This window comes from Bos indicus x Bos taurus, chromosome 6 (assembly GCF_003369695.1).
Source record: "Bos indicus x Bos taurus breed Angus x Brahman F1 hybrid chromosome 6, Bos_hybrid_MaternalHap_v2.0, whole genome shotgun sequence".
NCBI lineage: Eukaryota > Metazoa > Chordata > Mammalia > Artiodactyla > Bovidae > Bos > Bos indicus x Bos taurus.
The window spans coordinates 86,296,965-86,317,097 of NC_040081.1; the positions used below are offsets into that span (position 1 = coordinate 86,296,965).

The 20,133-nt window shown below is 39.9% G+C and overlaps 1 protein-coding gene across 5 annotated transcripts in view; it reads left to right on the forward strand.

Moving 5' to 3' along the window:
- The window catches only part of SLC4A4 (solute carrier family 4 member 4), a 363,163-nt gene that overhangs the window by 274,827 nt on the left and 68,203 nt on the right, over nucleotides 1-20,133 (forward strand). For all 5 annotated transcript variants that reach the window (XM_027544701.1, XM_027544703.1, XM_027544702.1 and 2 more), the window contains exons 13-14: nucleotides 4,763-4,896; nucleotides 12,430-12,701. In XM_027544701.1, the coding sequence (XP_027400502.1) occupies nucleotides 4,763-4,896; nucleotides 12,430-12,701 (406 nt within the window). The remainder of the gene's footprint in view (nucleotides 1-4,762; nucleotides 4,897-12,429; nucleotides 12,702-20,133) is intronic.

Consider the following 20,133-nt stretch of genomic DNA (forward strand, 5'->3'; position numbering starts at 1 on the left):
AGGTATACATATGTTCCCTCCCTCTTGAACCTCCCTTCCTCAAATTTCTTTTATGCTTGATCTTTCTGAGACTTCAGTTGACTCTCTTGGCCCTTCTATAAAACAAGGAATATCTTTGGTTTAATGTTATACCCTCGTGTGAGCAAAAAAAGGTTCACCAATTGCTTTACATGTGGATTTTTACTTCATTTCTATAAAGGGAAATACACCATTTTGTTTTATTGTGGCTGATTCCATGTGTTTGATACTACAAGGAATGAAAAGAAACACCAAAATCAGTGGCTGTAACATTGCCGTCTAAGGCTTCTGTGGATTCCTGGTGGCCCTAGTGGTAAAGAATCCACTTGCCAATGTAGGAGACACAGAGACCTGAGTGTGATCCCTGGGAAGATGCCCTGGAGTAGGCCATGACAGCTCACTCCAGTATTCTTGCCCGTAAAATGCCATGGACAGAGGAGCCTGGAGGGCTATAGTGCATGGGATCGCAGAATTGGACATGACTGAACAGCAACCTAACCCTGGAAAACACTGAGAATCTAGAGGCTTTTGCCCTCTTTTTGCCTGAGGAGCAATCTTCATCTTTTCCTGTCACTCCTATTGACTGTCACGCTCCATCTCCTTCCTCTGTTGAAGGAGAGAGAAGTAACTGAGACAGACTGGGAAGAAGGAGACGGGAAGCAGGAAGAAAAGAAAACCAGCATCTTATCGTCTCTCTACTTTATTCTTAGCTTTTTGTATGGTATTATCATATTCAGTCCAAGTAATTATCCTGTGAAATAGCCATTGATTTTACAGAGGAGAACATTAGGATTTAGAGAAGTTCATAAGTAGTGGAGCTGAGATTAAACTCCGGTATCCCTGACTCCAGGACCTGCTCTTTGTGCTGAGCCACCTGGAGGAGACCTTGGAAGAGACCTCGTTCAGCCTCTTCATCTCTTATCTGAGTAGATTCATAATGTGTATGTTGTTGTTGTCACCCCGTTGTGTCCAGCTCTTTGCGACCCCACAGACTATAGCATGACAGCCCTCTCTGTCCCTCACCTTCTCCTGAAGTTTACCCAAGTTCATATCCATTGCATCGGTGATGCCATCTGGCCTTCTCATCCTCTGATGGCCTCTTCTCCTTCTACCTCCCATCTTTCCCAGCATGAGGGACTGATGTATGTGTTCAGTTCAGTTCACTTCAGTCGCTCAGTCATGTCCAACTCTTTGCGAACCCATGAATCGCAGCATGCCAGGCCTCCCTGTCCATCACCAACTCTCAGAGTTCACTCAGACTCACATCCATTGAGTCGGTGATGCCATCTAGCCATCTCATCCTCTGTCGTCCCCTTCTCCTGCCCCCAATCTCTCCCAGCATCAGAGTCTTTTCCAATGAGTCAACTCTTCACATGAAGTGGCCAAAGTACTGGAGTTTCAGCTTTAGCATCATTCCTTCCAAAGAACACCCAGGACTGATCTCCTTTAGACTATACTGTTCATCAAAAGCACATCTGTCAATGACTGTGATAAACATTAGACATATTATCTAATCTGATGTTCACGTTACAAGGCACAGAGAGGTTAAGTAACTTGTTAAGTCATTACAGAGTAAATCATATACAGTCTGGATGTCAGCTTGAGGTGATCTGACTCCAGAGTCCATTTTTATACTGTACAGTATGTGTACTATGCCTCGATGTTTTTCTCCTACCTGAAGAAACTGAAATTGACAAAGGTTAAGTGACGTTCCCAAGGTCATCAGCTCTTTGGTGGCAGAATAGAGTCCAGTCTCTGTTTTCCAAGGGCAAGTTGTTAGCTCCTTCCTCTGTTATGCGGTGGGTATCATCTGATCGGAAATGGAATAAAATAAAAACCAAATCAAAATGTAGCTGGAGTGCTTTGCTGCATCTGATTCTGCACCCTTCAGAGTTCAGCCGTGTACATTACATTCTCATGAATTGCTAGGGAGTATGTTCCTCTGTGGGGAATCAGATGTAGAAGTGGTTTTATGAGCCATAGCTATTAAAAATGCACACATCCACACATTATTTCCTTTTTATATTCATGAACACTGACAATAATAAATCAAAAAAGGGCTTTTTTGATAGTTCACTTTACAAATTGCTTTAAATTCTAGTTAAAGTTATTCATTGCATGAGATTATTTTTTAAAATTTCTATATTGTCAAGAGCAACATGTCAAAATGTGATGAAAATAGTTCTTTTCTCAGAAACACTGGAAACACCTCGGAGTTTAAGCAAGTTTCCAGTGTAATGTGTATAATAAATCATCTGTCTCTGTTTTAAAATTGTCAGCAACAAATGGAAACTGTAGCACTTAGCAAAGGATCAAGTACTGAAATAAAAATAATCTTACCTTTTTAACGATCACATGACTTTCCATGAATCAAAGCTGTTTTCGGGAAGAGATTAGTTGTTATCTTTATTGGATGAGCAGTCATGGATGTTGGCCTTTGATAAGCGGGACCTAGGGTGTGATTTGGGCGTCTTCTTAGATTCCTTTAATGTTTCCTGGGTGCCTGGAGAGCATGTGGGGAATGGTGTGTAGCATTATGGGGGAAAGAGAAATACAGATGATGCTGGAGACCTTGCTCTTGCCCCTCACAGAGGTTAATAGCTACATGAAATCAAATTTGTTGTTGTTGTTATTTAGTTACTGAGTCATGTTCAACTTTTTCACAACCCTATGGACTGTAGCCTGCCAGGCTCCTGTGTCCATGGGATTTTCCTGGCAAGAATACTGGAGTCGGTAGTCATTTCCTCCTCCAGAGGACCTTCCAGACCCAGTGATCAAACCTGCATCTCCCACGTTGGCAGGCAGATTCTTTGCTGCTGAGCCACCTGGGAAGCCCTTCAAGTCAAATAGAGTATTCTTAATCTCATACTCCTCCTTTTTTCACTGTGTTCTCTCTTACACCCAGGCTGTGTGCTTTAGTTTGATCCTGCAGTAGTGATGAGAAATAGTCACTCATCCATACTTGAGAGAGAACGATGCAGGGACACTTCGCCTGTCACCTGTGCCCAGAGCATGGCTTGTCCTGCCATGAGGAGCCTTCCAGGACCTACTCTTTCATGTCACACACACTAAAATAAGGCACACGCACACACAAAGATAAATGACAAAGACATAAAAAGCCCGGTGTCAATGCACAAGAGGTAAAAAAAAAAGGGCAAGTCTGAGAAAATCCCAGCTGCGTGTATACCTTTTCCCTTTGCCAAGGATGCAGTAGTAGTTGGGCAGGAAACCATACTCCAAAGACTTGTGCCACAGTGAGCATGGATTTGTGCATATCATTTAACCCCCTGAAACTCCATATCTTCAGGGATAAGAGGTCAAGACTGATACTATTTAGTGGGCACTGGGGAACCTTTTTCTCTTTTCTCTGCATAAATGCAGCCTGGTTCTACTGGCTTTGTTTATCATTCTGCTTGCTGCTCCCCTAGGAGGAATGAGCTGGATACAATGATTATGTGTGCAAAGGCTGTAAATAACGAGATGGTACCCTTCGGCCATGCAATAGAGTTTATGTAAATAGGGTCCTCTTAAAACACTCACCTGCCAAACTTCAGACCTAAACATCTTGGGCAAAAGTAGGTGTACTGAGGTATTTAGAATGTGTCTGCCCACTGTGTGAGGAACTAGTCTTTTTACTTGTCAACTCTTGCTTTTTTATGCCATCTCCACCCCAGCCTCATTATTACATAGTGCTGTGCTAAAGGATTTTTGTGTTTTCCCAGTTGAACCCTACCCTTAAAAGAGAAGGATGTACTATTGTTAATGTCATTCTGAAGAGAATATTACTAGCTCTAAAGCCACATAAAAAAATATTTCAAGTAATCATCGTAGTAAGAGTCTCCTGGGATGGCTTTTTAGTGGGGATAGCGCTTAAAGTTCTGTAAATCAATTTTAAAAGACCAATTTCTTTATAATAATTACATTATATGTATACATTATGTGATTATATGATATTATATATATGTGTATGTATATATGTATATTTATAATCCTTTGTTCTTATTATGCTAAGGGGCAATAATGGGTTGGTTCTAAGAGATACATCTACAGGGCGACGTGGCCACAAATGTTTAGTTACTCATGTCCCCACGCATTTATTACCTCTAGAGAGAAAGTAATTTGCAGCTCTTGTGTACATTTACACTGGACAATGAATATGCAGTAGAATATTTTTTGAAATTGATGTCTTAGAGACTGCAGGATAGAGGGCAAATCATTTTCTTCTATTCTCTTTGCTCTCCTTTCCTCTTAAAAAGCTTTCCTTTATAGAAAATAGCTATTGTGCATAAAATGTAGCTAGTTATAAGTACCTGCTGTGTGCAAAGTGAAATTCAGCTAAAACAAATACTGAAAGTAACCACAGAGAGAACAACACCAGAAGTACTAAGTCACTTCTACACACTTGGTGGGATTGTATAGTGTGATTTTATGTATGGAAGCATCAATTAGTATTTTTTTAAAGAGTATTGGAGTCATCCTTTGCCTTCTGTAGTCAACCACGAGTCATTACAGTCATTATAGTACTTAGGAGCAGTTCAACCCTTGGAATAGGCAGGAATGGCTAAATCATATGTGTGTGAAATAGAAGGTGATATCCATATTGGTAAAAATCAATATTCTTTACATTTGTTTGATGTTTGTGACAGCCCTCAAAATAGCATACTCATGTGGTTTAAGTCCCCTAGTGACATCACACATAAAATAAGGCATGTTTCTATTAACACCTCTGTTTTCTTTCTATTAGGGTGTGCTGGAGAGTTTCCTGGGCACCGCTGTCTCTGGAGCCATCTTTTGCCTCTTTGCTGGTCAACCACTCACTATTTTGAGCAGCACAGGACCTGTTCTCGTTTTTGAGAGGCTTCTATTTAATTTCAGCAAGTATGTATATAGATATCAAATTATAAATTAGAGTTGTTGAGTTGTAGAACATTCACAGTCTAGATAGAGCACAGAATAGTGAACTGAAAGTTCCTCAGTCGCATCTGACTCTTTGCAACCCCATGGACCGTAGCCCACCAGGCTTCTCTGTCCATGGGATTCTACAGGTGAGAATACCGGAGTGGGTTGCCATTCCCTTCTCCAGAGGATCTTCGTGACCCAGGGATCAAACCCAGGTCTCCTGCATTGCAGGTGGATTCTTTACTGTCTGAGCCACCAGGGAAGCCTGCACAGAATAGTAGTTAAGTGGAATTTGGAAATTTTAGCATCTGGAGATTGAGAGGCCCTCAGAGATTAAGTCACCTGGCAGGTGCTAACATTTGATTCAGTGGAGGTCCCTCTGTCACATTGCTTCTCCTCCGCCCCCGTTCTTCTCTGCCTCATTGTCCTGCTTTGTGCCTCTGGAGGCTGACCCCGGTGGACCCCAGCACGCAGGCTCCTCTGCCCTCTGGCTTCCTGTTGGGTTTGGCTAAAGCAGAGCCTCAGGAGCACAGGAAGGCAGAGAGGTCAGGGCATGTCTGCTTCCCCCGCCGCGCTTGGTCACTGCTCTCCCGGGCAGTCTGGCAGTGGCTTGTTCCATCCGGTGGCTCCCCCCACCCCACCCTGGTTCTGCCCTCATCAGGCTCTGGTGACTCTTCTTTCCTTAGCCTTTCTAAGCTGTTGTGGGGGTCAGGGGACGAGGGTAGAAATGGCTTCTGACATCTCTAGTCCCTGAGAACCTTGCCATTTTTGTTACTCATTCCTCTGTAAATAGTTCACATCTTAAAAGTTTTCCTCAGAATTCCATCTGAGGTTGCCTTCTATTTCCTGCTATGATCGTACTGACACTAGAGAAGTGAAGTGACTTGTTCAAGGTGACATAGCTTGTCTGTGGAAGAGGCCGGGTGCTCCCGTGGCCCACTGCTCCTAAATCCCATTCCTGTGTTCTTAACTAATGATGGATTTCTAGAATCAACTGGGTAACAGCTAACATTTATTGAGTGCTTGGCCATGTTCCAAGTATTGTCCTAAGTGCATTACATGTACTCCCTCATTTATTTCTTGTAGCAGTCCTGTGGAGTAGGGACTATATCCTGTTTTATCGATGAGAAAGCAGGCACAGAGTAGGTAATAAATTGCTGAAGGTTGCATCAACCAGTTGTTGCAGGGTGGGGATTTGAATCCCTGCTTTCTGACTCCAGAGCCTAAACCTCTTGTGGAATCACTAGACATTACTAATGGGCTTGGCAATTGTGGTACCAGTATTTTCTTTTAGAAATTGATGGATTATTTTAAGATGGAGAAAATTGAATTAACCAAATTATCTAAAGAGCCACATTAGTCCACAAATGGCTTCAAAATCAAATTGGGAATTCTAGCTTCTTTCTAATGAACTTGATACCTCTGAGAGAGAACTGCCTTTACTGGCAGATCTCAGTACACAGATAGATTGCAGAACTTCATATGGCTTGCTAGCATTCCTTGTTGGAATTTCCATATACTTCTACCATTATACAGTTTTAGGATTTTAATGTTAGAAATGTTATTACCCACTTAATGCCTCGTAGACTTAAGGACTCAAATAGGAGGCTTTGAAATTGTGTGGGGACTTCCCTGGTGTTCCAGTGGTTAAGACTCTGCCTGCCAACGCAGGGTACACGAGTTAGATCCATAGTCTAGGAAGATCCCACATGCCTTGGAGCCACTAAGCCCATGTGCCTGGAGCCTGTGCTCCACAACTGGAGAAGGCCCTTGCACAGCAACGAAGACACAGTGCAGTCATAAATAACTAATAAATAGATAAATGAAATCTTAAAAAATCAACTTAGAGGGATAAAAATTACTAAAAGAAAAAAAAAAGAAGCCATGTATGCTGTCAAAAGTGATCACGAGAGAGGAGGGAATGAAAATTTAAAATGAGGGTTTTGAAAACTGGGTTGAGGGCAAAAATTAAAGGTCTTCCAAGCATTTAAAGCTTCAGAGTTTAACTAGAGTTATGTTCTCTGTAGATCATTACCAGAAATTCCTCCGTTATAATTCTCAGGAGACCATTGGAAAAAATTCTGCTCCTGTCAGTTTATAGAAAGAGTCAAACAGTTTTTATATGTTTAAGAAAACATCATGTGAGACAAGAAAGCCTTTGTGGAAAGATTAAACAAGCACATACTATAAACAGGGACAAATGTGCAACCTTTGCAGAAAGATTTATTGTATACAATGTGATCAGAGCCTTAATCTACAGAAAATGTTTGCACCCTGGTTTGCTTTAGATAATTGTAGAATCGAGATTATTTCCTTTTGCTAAGCAAGTTCCTTTCTCATTTTCCCTTCTGTTTCATCAAAATTGGAAACTTAAACATAGTTTCAAGTGATTTATTTGAAAATAGCAGTAAAGCAACAAGAAATATTTGAGAAACTGTACTTTAAATCCATCACCGAGTAACATATGACACTTATGTGGCAAACCTTATTCTTTTATTCACAATGCTATATCATTTGCTTACATATGGTAACAGCAGTGCTGATATGTCTAGATACAGAGTATTTGTGTAGACCACTGTTTCTCAAAGTGTGTTTCATCATTTGCTAGTTGCATTAAATTCTCAATGAAAAAGAAAAATCTGTGATCCCAATAAGTCTAGGGAGTGCTGTACATTATTTATTATATCCCCCTATTGATAATTCACTTTACCCTTCAGTTTACTAAGGGATCTGAGAAATCCTTCAGTAAAGAAAGTATTTTACTATCTTTTGCCCAGGTTTTCCCCATCATATTTTACCTTCTTTATTTTTTTAAGAAATAGATAAATTCTTATTTTGTGAGTTTAATGGACTCAAATAGTAACTCCAAATAATCCACAGATTTATCTCTGACTTGGAATACAGGATTTAATATTTGGCTTATCAACTGGAAAACCATGAAAAGGCATATGAATGATATACTGTCGCTTTTTAAAATTAGTAACAATGAAAGAATAGCTCACAACTTTCCAAAACACACATAGTTTTGTTTCTCCAATTCTGCAGTCTCTTTTGAACTATTTTTACACACTGTATTTCAGTAATGAGCTTCACTCATGTCTCAATAGTAAAGAACTTGCCTGCCAGTGCAGGAGGCATGGGTTTGATCCCCAGGTCAGGAAGATCCCCCGGAGAAGGAAAAGGCAACCCATTCCAGTATTCTTGCCTGGGAAATCCCATGGACAGAGGAGGCTGGTGGGCTACAGTCCATTGAGTTGGAAAAGAGCTGGACATGATTTAGCAACTAAACGACAACAACAATCCCAATAATAGAGAATTGGATTCCTTTTCCTTTTCTTCTGGGAGAAATCTGAAGGGAGTTTAAGCAGTGTGGTCTAAGTCATATAGAAACTTCGTGATTAAAGTTGGATTTTATCCTGTTTGTCATTTGGTCATTTATTAATTTATATCTTATATTATTTGAGCAGTTTACTTGTAGGCCTTCAAATTATTATTGTCTTCTATTAAGTACCTGGATTTATTCATTCAGTTTAGGGAGTTTATATTTGTCAGTGACTGATTTCTGAAACATGCTTCAAAGGTAAGTTCTTCGTTTTTCCTGTACCCTTGGGTTTCTGCTGCTCAAAACTATCGTGTAAATCTTTAGAAACATTGAGTTTTACCAAAAAAATGTACACTGATTTTGTCCTTCTAACGCACCATAGTTTCTTCAGTTTCTACTATCATTTCCTTTCTGTAGCTTATAACTTTTATAATTTAATTGCAATTTAAACTTGGCACCAAGGGGCCTGATAATCTTATTGGACGTTAACATTGCCTTTTATTGTAGTCATCACTGTTGATCGGCTTGTTTAAAATCACTGTTGATCGGCTTGTTTAAAGTTTCTCATCTTTTATTCCTCTTTCTTTTTGCTGCTGTAAACATATCACTTTCCTAATGGAGTGATTGGTATTAGTGAATTTATCTGGGTTATTCTTACAGAGACACTCTGGGAGTATTTAAGTATTTTAGAGGAGCTGGTTTGGGTATCCTGTTTAGGTCCTAAGATTCAAGTTTATACATGCATTTTCCCCCTTTGTACTCAAACTGATAGTGTTCCTGACCATTAGCTGATGACTAGATTATTTCTTATCCTGTCCTGTAAACATCAATTCTGTAAATAAGAATTAGCATTCTTAGAACACATTAAGGATTGTTCTAACTTTAATCTTGTTAGGAAAGCAAAACTAGGTAATTGTTTAAAACTTTAAGGAAAATGTCTGAAGTAATAAAACTGTTTCTAGGCTCTGACTCATTGTGTGATAATGTAAATTATAGTGTAAACTCCTAGAATTTAGCTTTTTCTAGAGTCTACTTATCTCAGAAAAACATGCATAGGATTCAACACTGGGGTTCCAGATGTGGAGGGAACTGTAAAGAAATGCCAAAGATGTCTTTAGAAAGATTTTGGGAAATCTGTAGAAGATAACTTTCTACCCAAGTGTTACTAATCTCCTGTTTTGGCAATGTATTCCAATGTGTGTGATTTGATAAGAAGGAAATAGAGGACAGTGACTTTAAGGCCCACTCGTGTGCTACGGCTTCCCTGGTAGCTCAGATGGTAAAGAATCCGCCTGCAATGCAGGAGACCCAAAGTTAATCCCTGGGTCAGGGAGATCCCCTGGAGCAGGAAATGGCAACTCATTCTAGTATTCTTGCCTGGAGAATTCCATGGACAGAGAAGCCTGATGGGCTACAGTCCATGGGGTCGCAAAGAGTCAGACACGACTGAGCAACTAACACATACACACACACACACACCACACACTGAATATAAATTGTACAGGAAGAACCATGCTGTAATTTTTAAAAGGACCTGTCCAGTAGTACAGAGAATTGGTTTCTGGTCCAGCTCTGCCGTGAAAGCCTTGACATTGGATAAATGGCTTAGTTTCTATTGGCCTTGGTATCTTCATCCATAAAGTGAGGCACATATGACCACTTGGTGATTAATCAGGATTCTCCAGAGAAACAGAACCAATACGATGTGTATATTCATCTATAAGAGATTTATCATAACTAATTGGCTCACACAGTTCTAGAGGCTGGCAAGTGCAAAACCTGCAAGGTGGCCTAGCAACCTGAAGACCCAGGAGAACGTAGGTTCCAGATCCAAGGCCTTCTGCTGGAGAACTAGGTAGTGCCTATGTTATCGATCAAGTCCAAAGGCAGGCTGTCTGCTGGACAGTCCTCTCTTGCTTGAGGGAAGCTGGCCTTTTTGTTCTTTTCAGTTGAAGAACTGACTGGATGCAGCACACTCTCATTATGGAAGGCAGCCTGCTTTACTCAGGTCTATCGATTTAAATGTTAACCTTACCCAAACCACCCTTACACACCCAGAATAATGTATGACCCAATACCTGAGTACCTCATGGCCTAGTCCAGTTGACATATGAAATCAAGCAACTTTTAATTCTAATATTCAGTAGAAGTTTTGGTTGGTCATCACTTGGGTACCTGTGATAGCTCATAAACCAGTTCAGTAACTTTCTGACATTACAACTTTCAAGTTGTAGCCTGCAGGAATAGCTTTATTGGAACCCTTTTATGCACCAGACATTGTGTTAGGAAGAGAATTTGAATTTTTATTCTAAGAGCAGTGCAAAGCCACCAAAAGACTTTAAACTAGGACATTTGATTTACATTTGAAAAGGTTATTTTGGCTGTGATGTGGAAAACAGCTTTGAGCAGGGCAAGCATCGATATTAGTAAGGAGGTTCTTACAAGAATCAGGGAAAGGCTTCTTGGTGGCCTAGACTAGGCTGTTGGGAATGGACATGTTGACAAGATGTCTTTGGGGAAGCATTAAAGTATGTGGCTGTCAGTTATCAGAAACTCACTGTATAAAGGGAAAGCCATAGAGCTTTAAGCATGCATGATCCTTGATTTATTTTTTCTCATACAAGAAATGTGATTACCAATATGTTTTTTCATTGCAAATGATGATAAAAACAACTATTTTAATGCACTGTCCACGTAATTGTAAAATAATGAGTGTGAAATGGTAAAATACCAACATTTGACCCATGTTTTCCAAAATATGAATCTTGAACTAATTCACTTGTAAGAAGTGTAAAGGGTATTGAAAAATGGCCTACTTAAATGGAGGCATCGTATTCTTTTTTTAAATATTGAATCACTTGTTTATTTTTACTTTTTAATTGGAAGACAGTTGCTTTACAGTGTTGTGTTGTTTTCTGCTGTACAACAGTGGGAATCAGTCATAATTATTTATATATTATATATGTCCTCTCCCTCTTGAGCTCCCTCCCTGCTCCCATCCCACTCCTCTAGGTCATCACAGAGCACCAGGCTGGGTTCCTTGTGTATATAGCAGCTTCCAATTAGTTATCTATTTTATACCTGATAGTATATATATGTCAATATTACTTTCTCAATTTGTCCTACCCTCTTCTTCCCCAGCTGTGTCCATAAATCCATTCTCTACTTCTGCATCTCTATTCCTTCCCTGCAAATTGGTTCATTGGTACTATTTTTCTAGATTCCCAATATATCCATTAATATGTGATTTTTTTTTTCTCTTTCTGATTTACTTTACTCTGTATAAGAGGCTCTAGGTTCGTCCAGCTCAGTACAGCTGACTCAAATTCATTTGATCCCATCTCCCTGTATTGGTGACACTCAGTTCACAAGGGGCATTGCATGGAGTTCATGCCACATGTCTCCTTGAGCACTGTTTTTCGTCTTCCTGACCTGACCCTCCCTGGTCTATCTCAAAAGTTCTTGCTTTTCCTTAAATACTTTTAGTTTTTTCTGCAAGATTATCTATCCCCACCACCTCGCCGAGCCCAAATTAGTCCCACTTCTGTGACACTCTGTGGGAACTTTAGGTATCACTTAGTATTTTGCGGTGTGATTGTTTATCAGTTTGTCTTTCTCAGTAGACTTTGATGACTTGAGGAAGACAGAATACTTTCTTAGTGTCTTCCTTAACCAGAAGGCTCCCAAAACATTTATTGAACATATGCTAGGTACCAGTGTTACGCTTTCAAACTGTTTATTTTTTCTACATAGGGATCATCATTTTGAATGAGAAGATTGAGTGAGGGGATAGAGAAAGATATTTCATGCAGGCATAAATGACAAGAAAGTGGGGGTCACAGTATTCATATCAGACAAAATAGACTTTAAAACAAAGACCATAAAGAGTGATAAAGGACACTCTATGATAAAAGAATCAATACAAGAAGAAAATTAATGAGTCAATTACATTCAAATGGTACGATTCCTTCGTTGTGCTTTTCTCAAACACCTGAAATTATTTCTTAGCCTAGTGCCATTAGGCCAAATCCTAAAGGTAATACTTCCTGGATAAAATTAAGAATGATCTTTCTATCTAGTAGCTATAAGTGATCTTATATTTTTAACAATCACTCTGCAGTTTGGTAGTTTTGTGTTGCAGTTTGTGTTCCATGGAGGAGGAGTCTAAATACCTTTTTTCTTCTTTCCAGGGACCATAATTTTGACTATTTGGAGTTTCGCCTTTGGATCGGCCTCTGGTCGGCCTTTCTGTGTCTCATTTTAGTAGCCACCGATGCCAGCTTTCTGGTTCAGTACTTCACTCGCTTCACTGAAGAGGGCTTTTCTTCTCTGATTAGCTTCATTTTTATCTACGATGCTTTCAAGAAGATGATCAAGCTAGCTGATTACTACCCCATCAACTCCAACTTCAAAGTGGGCTACAATACTCAATTTTCCTGTGTGTGTATGCCGCCCGACCCAGGTCAGAACATTATGCTTAGTGTTTATGCTTACCTTTTATTTGGAAGAAGCCGGAGGCTCCATGCATGCAAACTTTCAACCTGGTATTATGATCCTCAAAAATGGGTTTTATTTTATTTCCTCTGAGAAACCATGCAGCTGAATTTATAGTCTCTTTGCCTGAGGTGTCTTAGCCATGTGATTCAACCAGGAGGTGTAACCAGGAGCTCTAGAATGTGAACGTACATTCACATTAGCTCAATACTTTGAAACTAACTCAAGTGACAGAATTTGCAAGGAAATTTTGTGTACCTTATTCTTGATCGTCTCTGATAGGTGAGAAATAGTTTTGTGTATATTATTCTGGATCTTCTTTGTATCTCTATGACAGATATAAGGACCAGACTAACCTAGTCCTCTGAACTTCTGTTCCTTATTTTACTAGGAATCTCCTCTTAAGTAAATTCTAAGTAGATTATTTTAAACTTACAGAATAAACAAATATGAATTCACTTTATATAATTTGAAGCAAGAAATTAAAAAAAAATTCAGACTAGAATCACCTAGTGATAAAATAGAGCTTTATAGTTAGTTCATCTGTGTTGCTGCTGCTGCTGCTGCTAAGTCACTTCAGTCGTGTCTGACTCTGTGCGACCCAATGGACAGCAGCCCACCAGGCTCCCCTGTCCCTGGGATTCTCCAGGCAAGAACACTGGAGTGGGTTGCCGTTTCCTTCTCCAATACATGAAAGTGAAAAGTGAAAGTGAAGTCGCTCAGTCATGTCGTGGCAACCCACTCCAGTATTCTGGCCTAGAGAATCCCCATGGACAGAGGAGCCTGGTGGGCTACAGTCTATGGGGTTGCAGAGTGAAAAACGACTGAGTGACTAAGCACAGCACAGTAGAATGAGGAGTAAGCATTTGTGTCAGACAATTAATGCTAATAGTCCTAGTGGTCCCTGGTTGTAACATTAGCTACATTCGCTTAAAATAAAAATTAGTGCATGATCCATGCTTTTTTGACTAAGATCCTTAGCACCAGAAGCACAGCAGTGTTTTGAGGGTTTTGTACACCTGGGCTTAAGTAGGGCAAGTCAGAGTTGAAGTGTTAGTTGCTCAGTTGTGACTCTTTGCGACCCTATGGACTGTATAGCCCACCAGGCTCCTCTGTCCATGGAATTCTCCAGGCCAGAGTACTGGAGGGGGTTGCTATTCCCTTCTCCAGGGGATCTTCCCAACCCATGGATCAAACCCAGGTCTCCTGCATTGCAGGCAGATTCTTAACCACTCAGCCATCAGGGAAGCCCATTAAAAGTTGGACACATTCATGAAATAGCCACTTTTATCTATAGATTCTAAGGAAAAACCACTTACTAGTCACAATAAAACAAACATGGTTATATTATAGACTAGAATGAATAATGCTTATGAATTTTTAAAAACTCAACAAGATCCTATAAAGAGTTTCAGTGCCTGTGCAGGCTGTGTCCTGTGACTCTCAGATATTTTGGTGATGTATCTGCATTGTTCTCTACCATTTTGGTGGAGAAGTCTTATAAGACCTATATGCATCTTGAGACATGAAAAAGAGCAGCATCTCTTTACAAATGGGTTGATCAGTGACCCTGGTGAGGAGATGGGGCCTTGTTGGGCTTTGCACTTACGGTTTCTTTTTCTCTTTTAAGAAAAGTCAATTCACATTAAAATAAACCCTATGCTTAAAAGCAAGGAGAAACAAGTAAAACGTGGAAATTTAAAGATTGAGGCAAGATGAATGCTATAGATATAAAGGCCTATTACCGTTAAGATGTACACTGTTTAGAAGTACTTCAGAACTTAAAAAGTGCTTGGAAAGAGTAAACAGTACATGATAGATATGATTAGAATCAATTAAGTATGCTCCCCAGAGAAACCCAGAAGGCATGTATTACCATTACACAAGTCTTAGAGCTCTTCCTAGGAGAGGAGGTGATAAGACCTCTTTTAATCATACAGCCTAGACTTTGAGGTGAAGTCTAAACTGCTGCTGCTGCTAAGTTGCTTCAGTCATGTCCAACTCTATGTGACTCCATTGACTGGAGCCCACCAGGCTCCCCCATCCCTGGGATTCTCCAGGCAAGAACACTAGAGTGGGTTGCCATTGCCTTCTCCAATGCATGAAAGTGAAAAGGGAAAGTGAAGTCGCTCAGTCATGTCCGACTCTTTGCGACCCCATGGACTGCAGCCCACCAGGCTCCTTGGTCTGTGGGATTTTCCAGGCAAGAGTACTGGAGTGGGGTGCCATTGCCTTCTTCAGAAGTCTAAACTACGCATGTGAAAAATACTGAATTATAGACATATGTAATAGTGGGATTTTGGACTTTCCTTTTTACTTATTTATTTCTATGCATTTATATGTCTCTTTACTTGTGGAAAAGTCTATATACTGGCTTTTTTAGGCATTCTGAGTAATTCTATGTTAAGAATTTCTGGAGGAAAAAAATACTACCAGCTGTTTTGAGGTTTGAAGTGTTCATAAAGCCAGATGAGGGCTTTGTCAGCACACCTGCCACAAAGATATCCGTGGTGTCAGCCCCGCACTGACCTGAGGCTAATGGAAAAACTTGCATGTATTGTTTTAATTGGATGCTGGTGGAGTAAGTCATTTGGAACCAGGAAGACATACCTGAATGCATTTTCACTGCAAAAAATACAACAAAGATTTTAATTTTCCTTTCAGGAAGGATCTCTGTTTTCTTGAGACACTGCTATTGAGGCTTGAACCGATTTTATCCATGTATAGCAAGTGCTGGCTGAAGTGGTGATAATTCTTCCTTTGACGTGCTTCCCCTCGGTTGTGTAACAAGCCTGTCTTAAATAGCTAGTTTTTGTCTTGGAAGGATTCTGACCATTCCCGCTACCTCTATGGGGTACCAGTAATGCAGGGTAGCAGGATTTTGAAGTCAGAAAATCTTGTGTTCAAGTCCTGCTTGGCTAAGGCCCCATATATGACTTTGGACAAGTTCCTTTCTCTAAAGTAACTTTGCCTCACCTTCCTCATGTGTAAAATGGGGTTAATAATACCCCCTACCTTATAGAATTGTTTTGAAGGAAAAAAAAATGAGGCATTACAAAATACTTAGGACAGTTTCTAAGAAGTAATTAAATGTTAGCCATTTAATAACCATTATAATTGTGTTGTTATAAAAATTTAGGGTTTGTAAGTATGAATGATAGGACAAACAAGCCAGTCTTCATCATCTTCCTTCTAAGCAAATGTTGTGGCACAGTTGGCTCATTCTGCAACAAGACTGTTGCTTGCACCCCTTAGTTTTAGACTCATTCAGATACGTGGCACTCATGGAAGATACGTACATAAATGTGAGGGAGTATGGGCTTCCTCTGTGGCTCAAACAGTCAAGAATCTGCCTGCTCATGCAGGAGACCAGGGTTCAATCCCTGGGTCAGGATGATCCCCTGGAGAAGGGCATGGCAATGCACTCTAGTATTCTTTCCTGGAGAATCCCATGGACAGAGGAGTATGGCGGGCTACAGTTCATGGGATTACAAGGATTTGGACACAACTGAGTAACACACACACACACACGGAGATGAGATCTGTTTCTGGTGTGGACAAAGGCAAATGCATTTCCAGGACAATCTCATGTTTTACAAAACTTGTAAATTTAATGATTGTGTATTTCTCTCACAACCTTAATACTTTTTGATAGAAGACTACATAGACCCACAATACATTTAGTACTTCGACAACAAACTGAAAACCAATAGTGAGAGAATAATACAGTTGCACGTACAGCTAGAGTAAGTGTTCTAAAAACAACAAAAGACTGGCCTTTCATCGCAACATGCACTCCTGGTAAAAGAATTCAATCAATGAGTCAATAATATTTAAACTGGCGGATGACTTGTTTTTCAACATTGGTACAGTCTGTAACAATGAACCAGCAACTGCGCAGATGGAGTCGTGATCCTGCAAACTGAGAAATGATTTTACAGGAAAGGAAATCGGGGTCATTTAATCACTAAGAAAACTATTTTCATGGCCACAATAACATTGTGGATTTTTTTTTTTTCTGGTGCTTTGTGAAGACAGCTCTTTCTCCTCCCTACCTGATCTTTCTTGTTCTCACTTGCTTCCATAAAACTTTATCACTTCCTGAGTTTCCATTTCTTAAGGCACCTTTTCCTCCCTTCTTCCTGCACCCCTCTGCTGCTCAGTAAACCCAAGTCATATACTCAGCTTCTCACATATTGAAAGACTAGGGAACCTCAGTCTTCAGTTGCTAAAAGGGAAGTTATCCATGGGACATATCAGGGTTTTAGCACGTCGTTTTTGTGCTTACATTCACTTTTCTTAGAAATATGATAGTTATTAATTAATGTAGAGGTAATAGGTGTTCTATTTCCCACTATGCCTTGATGGTTATATCGCAGAGGTGTATAAGGAAGAAGATGGTTCAGAAAACCAAAAGTGGGATGAATTGGGTGATTAGGATTGACACATATGCATGATTGATACTATGTATAAAACAGATAACTAATGAGGACCTATAAGTTAGTTCCCTAACCTGTAGCTCAGGGAACTCTGCTCGGTGCTCTGTGGTGACCTAAATGGGAAGGAAATCCAAAACAGAGGGGCTATAGTGTATGTATAGTTGTTTCAGTGTGCTGTACAATAGAAACCAGCAGCACGCTGTAAAGCAGCTATGCTACTGCTGCCAAGTTGCTTCAGGCACGTCTGACTCTTTGGAACCCCATGGACTGTAGCCCGCCAGACTCCACTCTCCATGGGATTCTTCAGGCAAGAAACCTGGAGTGGGCGACCGCCGTACCCTCCTCCAGGGGATCTTCTTGACCCAGGGATCAAACCCACATCTCATGTCTCCTAAACCAGCAAGTGGGTTCTTAGCCACTAGCGCCACTTGGGAAGTGCAAATCAGCTATTACTTCAATAAATTTTTTTTTTTAAGCCAAAGTGAAAACTGAAACATACCCAGTTGAAAGACAGCTCATGGTATTTTATTTGTCACCAAAATCCCAATTTAGAAAATTGTTAGTGTGATAAAGTGTAAACCAGAAGTGTGTTGGAGTAAAGAAAACTGAGTTTGAATTTTAGCTCTAGTTAGCAGTGTGATCTTGGACCAAGCTAATTTCCTAATCTGTTTGATAACCTGTGAGCTGGGTTAGTAATTGTACCTACTCTTAGAGACTATAAGGAGTAAATGAAATAGTATATGTAAAATTGTTTGGCTCATAATAGACACTGAGTAAAATTTTGTTCTTTTTCTCATTCCCATTATCCCACAAAAGATGCCCCAGCAGTTAAATCTTTTTGTTGTATTCTTTTAAAGGGATGCAAGCATTTAACTTCCCCTGAAATTTCCTAGAAAAAGACTCTGACTAGGCTTCCACTGGAAGCTTACCAACCAACAAACAAAAACCAAGGAACTGTTGTAGATAAATATGAAACATTGCAGCAAAATTGTTAGAAAAAAATGTCAAGAAGTTCATTGCATCATAGTTAGATCATTCACTATTATTCCCCTGAATCTCAAGACTACAGAAGTGTTGTACACTATACATAGTCATGTAGGAAAAGGCTTTCAAGCCCCAGAGATGAGATGTTTAGTTCCTTTAAGAAGAAGCTATCTATTCAAAAATATAAATGCTAGAATTCTTTAAATAGGGACCAAGAAGTAGACTTGACTCCCTTTTTTCCCCACTCCTTTTCTTCTTTCTTCTGCCTTTTTTTCCCTTCCCCTTCTGCCATCAACAAAAATTCACTAAGTCTCTAGTTCATTGCTTAAGAACTGTGCTACTTGCAATGAAGTAGAACACATGCCCCCTCACGTGCGCATTGCTTTTTATAAAATTTACTTTTAAGATAGTGTTAATTATCTTTAGAATGAATAAGGTCAGACATACATTTGACCTAGACCTTAGAAATACATTTCTACTGTATTACCTGTGTTCATTTACCTAATGTGTCAAGGGTGGCACTGACTATACACCTAAGGGCATGGTTAATGTTTTGGAAAGGGTCAAAATAAATTTTCTGAGCAGGTGTTGGTTTTGTATCTGGAGAGAAAAAAAGGCTTGTTAAATATGACAAGCAAATTAGATAGGCAAGAAAAATAGCCTCAAGGGGACAGACACGATACTTTACTCTTAACAGAAGGGATATATTTTATTGATTCACTGTTGACTGTTCTAGGGAGAACAGGCTTAATAATGGATGAATGATGAAGAGGAATAAAACCTCTCGCAGGCACCCAGTGCATTACTGTCTAGTATTTCTAAGTAAAATGTGGTCTTTTCTCTGGCATGAAACTGTCAGACCAAGTGATGGTAGTAAGCATGGCTTCCATTGCTACACTTTGGTTTTATTTACAGCTTGAGGAGGTTTCCAAATGCTCTAAAACAGTTCTTTCTACAGTGGAATTTTTTTTACTATTTTTTGTGTGTATAATTTTTCTATTATCTTAGCAAATGCTATGCACCTATGTGTCATAACCGTTAAAAAAGAACTGCCGGCTCATTGTCTCCTGTGGTCCCATATTACAGTCAGTGAGGGAAATGCAGGAGACACAGGAGATGCGGGTTTGATCCCCGATTCAGAAAGATCCCCTGGGGGAGGAAATGGCAGCCCACTCCAGTATTCCTGCCTGGAGAATCTCGTGGACAGAGGAGCCTGGAGGGATATAGTCCTTGGGGTGGCAAAGAGTCTGACGCAGCTGAGCATGTGCACATGCATGTAATTGCTTCACAGTTAGCCCATTAAAAGAAAATGAGGACATAAAAGGTAATCCTAATTCATCTTCCATGACCTGCATCATGTTCTATGCAGTTTGACTTTTATTATATGTTATTTCCTCTTTAGATAAAGTAGATTTAAATTGTAGTCTGAGGGTTGAAGAGGAAGGGCAGAGCCTTCTGGTATAGTCTTGCTTAGGTTTGCGTTTGCCATGCTACTTTACCAGCACAGCTGACATTTTGTTTTTCATGGTAACATGGTCTTTTGAGATAACCATGGACATTTGAAAGACCCATCATTTTCATTTCCTTTAACTGACCTAACTTATATTTCAGTAGCATCTGTATAACACTTGCAAGAATCAGAAAAGGAGAAGCAATGAATTTGGATAATCACCAGACCTGGATAATTCTCTGGCTTTGGGTTTGTGTAAAATCCAGACTAGGAAAATGTATCCCAGAATAATGTCTTATGTATATTGCAGATGTAAAGATGGGTGGGGATGGGAGAGAAGTTTTTGTGAAAGTAGTGGCTAAATATATCCAGCTTAATACCAGATAGTAGCTTAGCTCCAGGGCAACATCATAAGTGAGTATGTGAATAGTGTTCATGGAATAAAGAGCGTCATAACCTAAACTTGTCCATTGACCTTGAAAATCTCAAGCATGAGGCTTGGTTAACACAGGAAAACAAAGGATAAT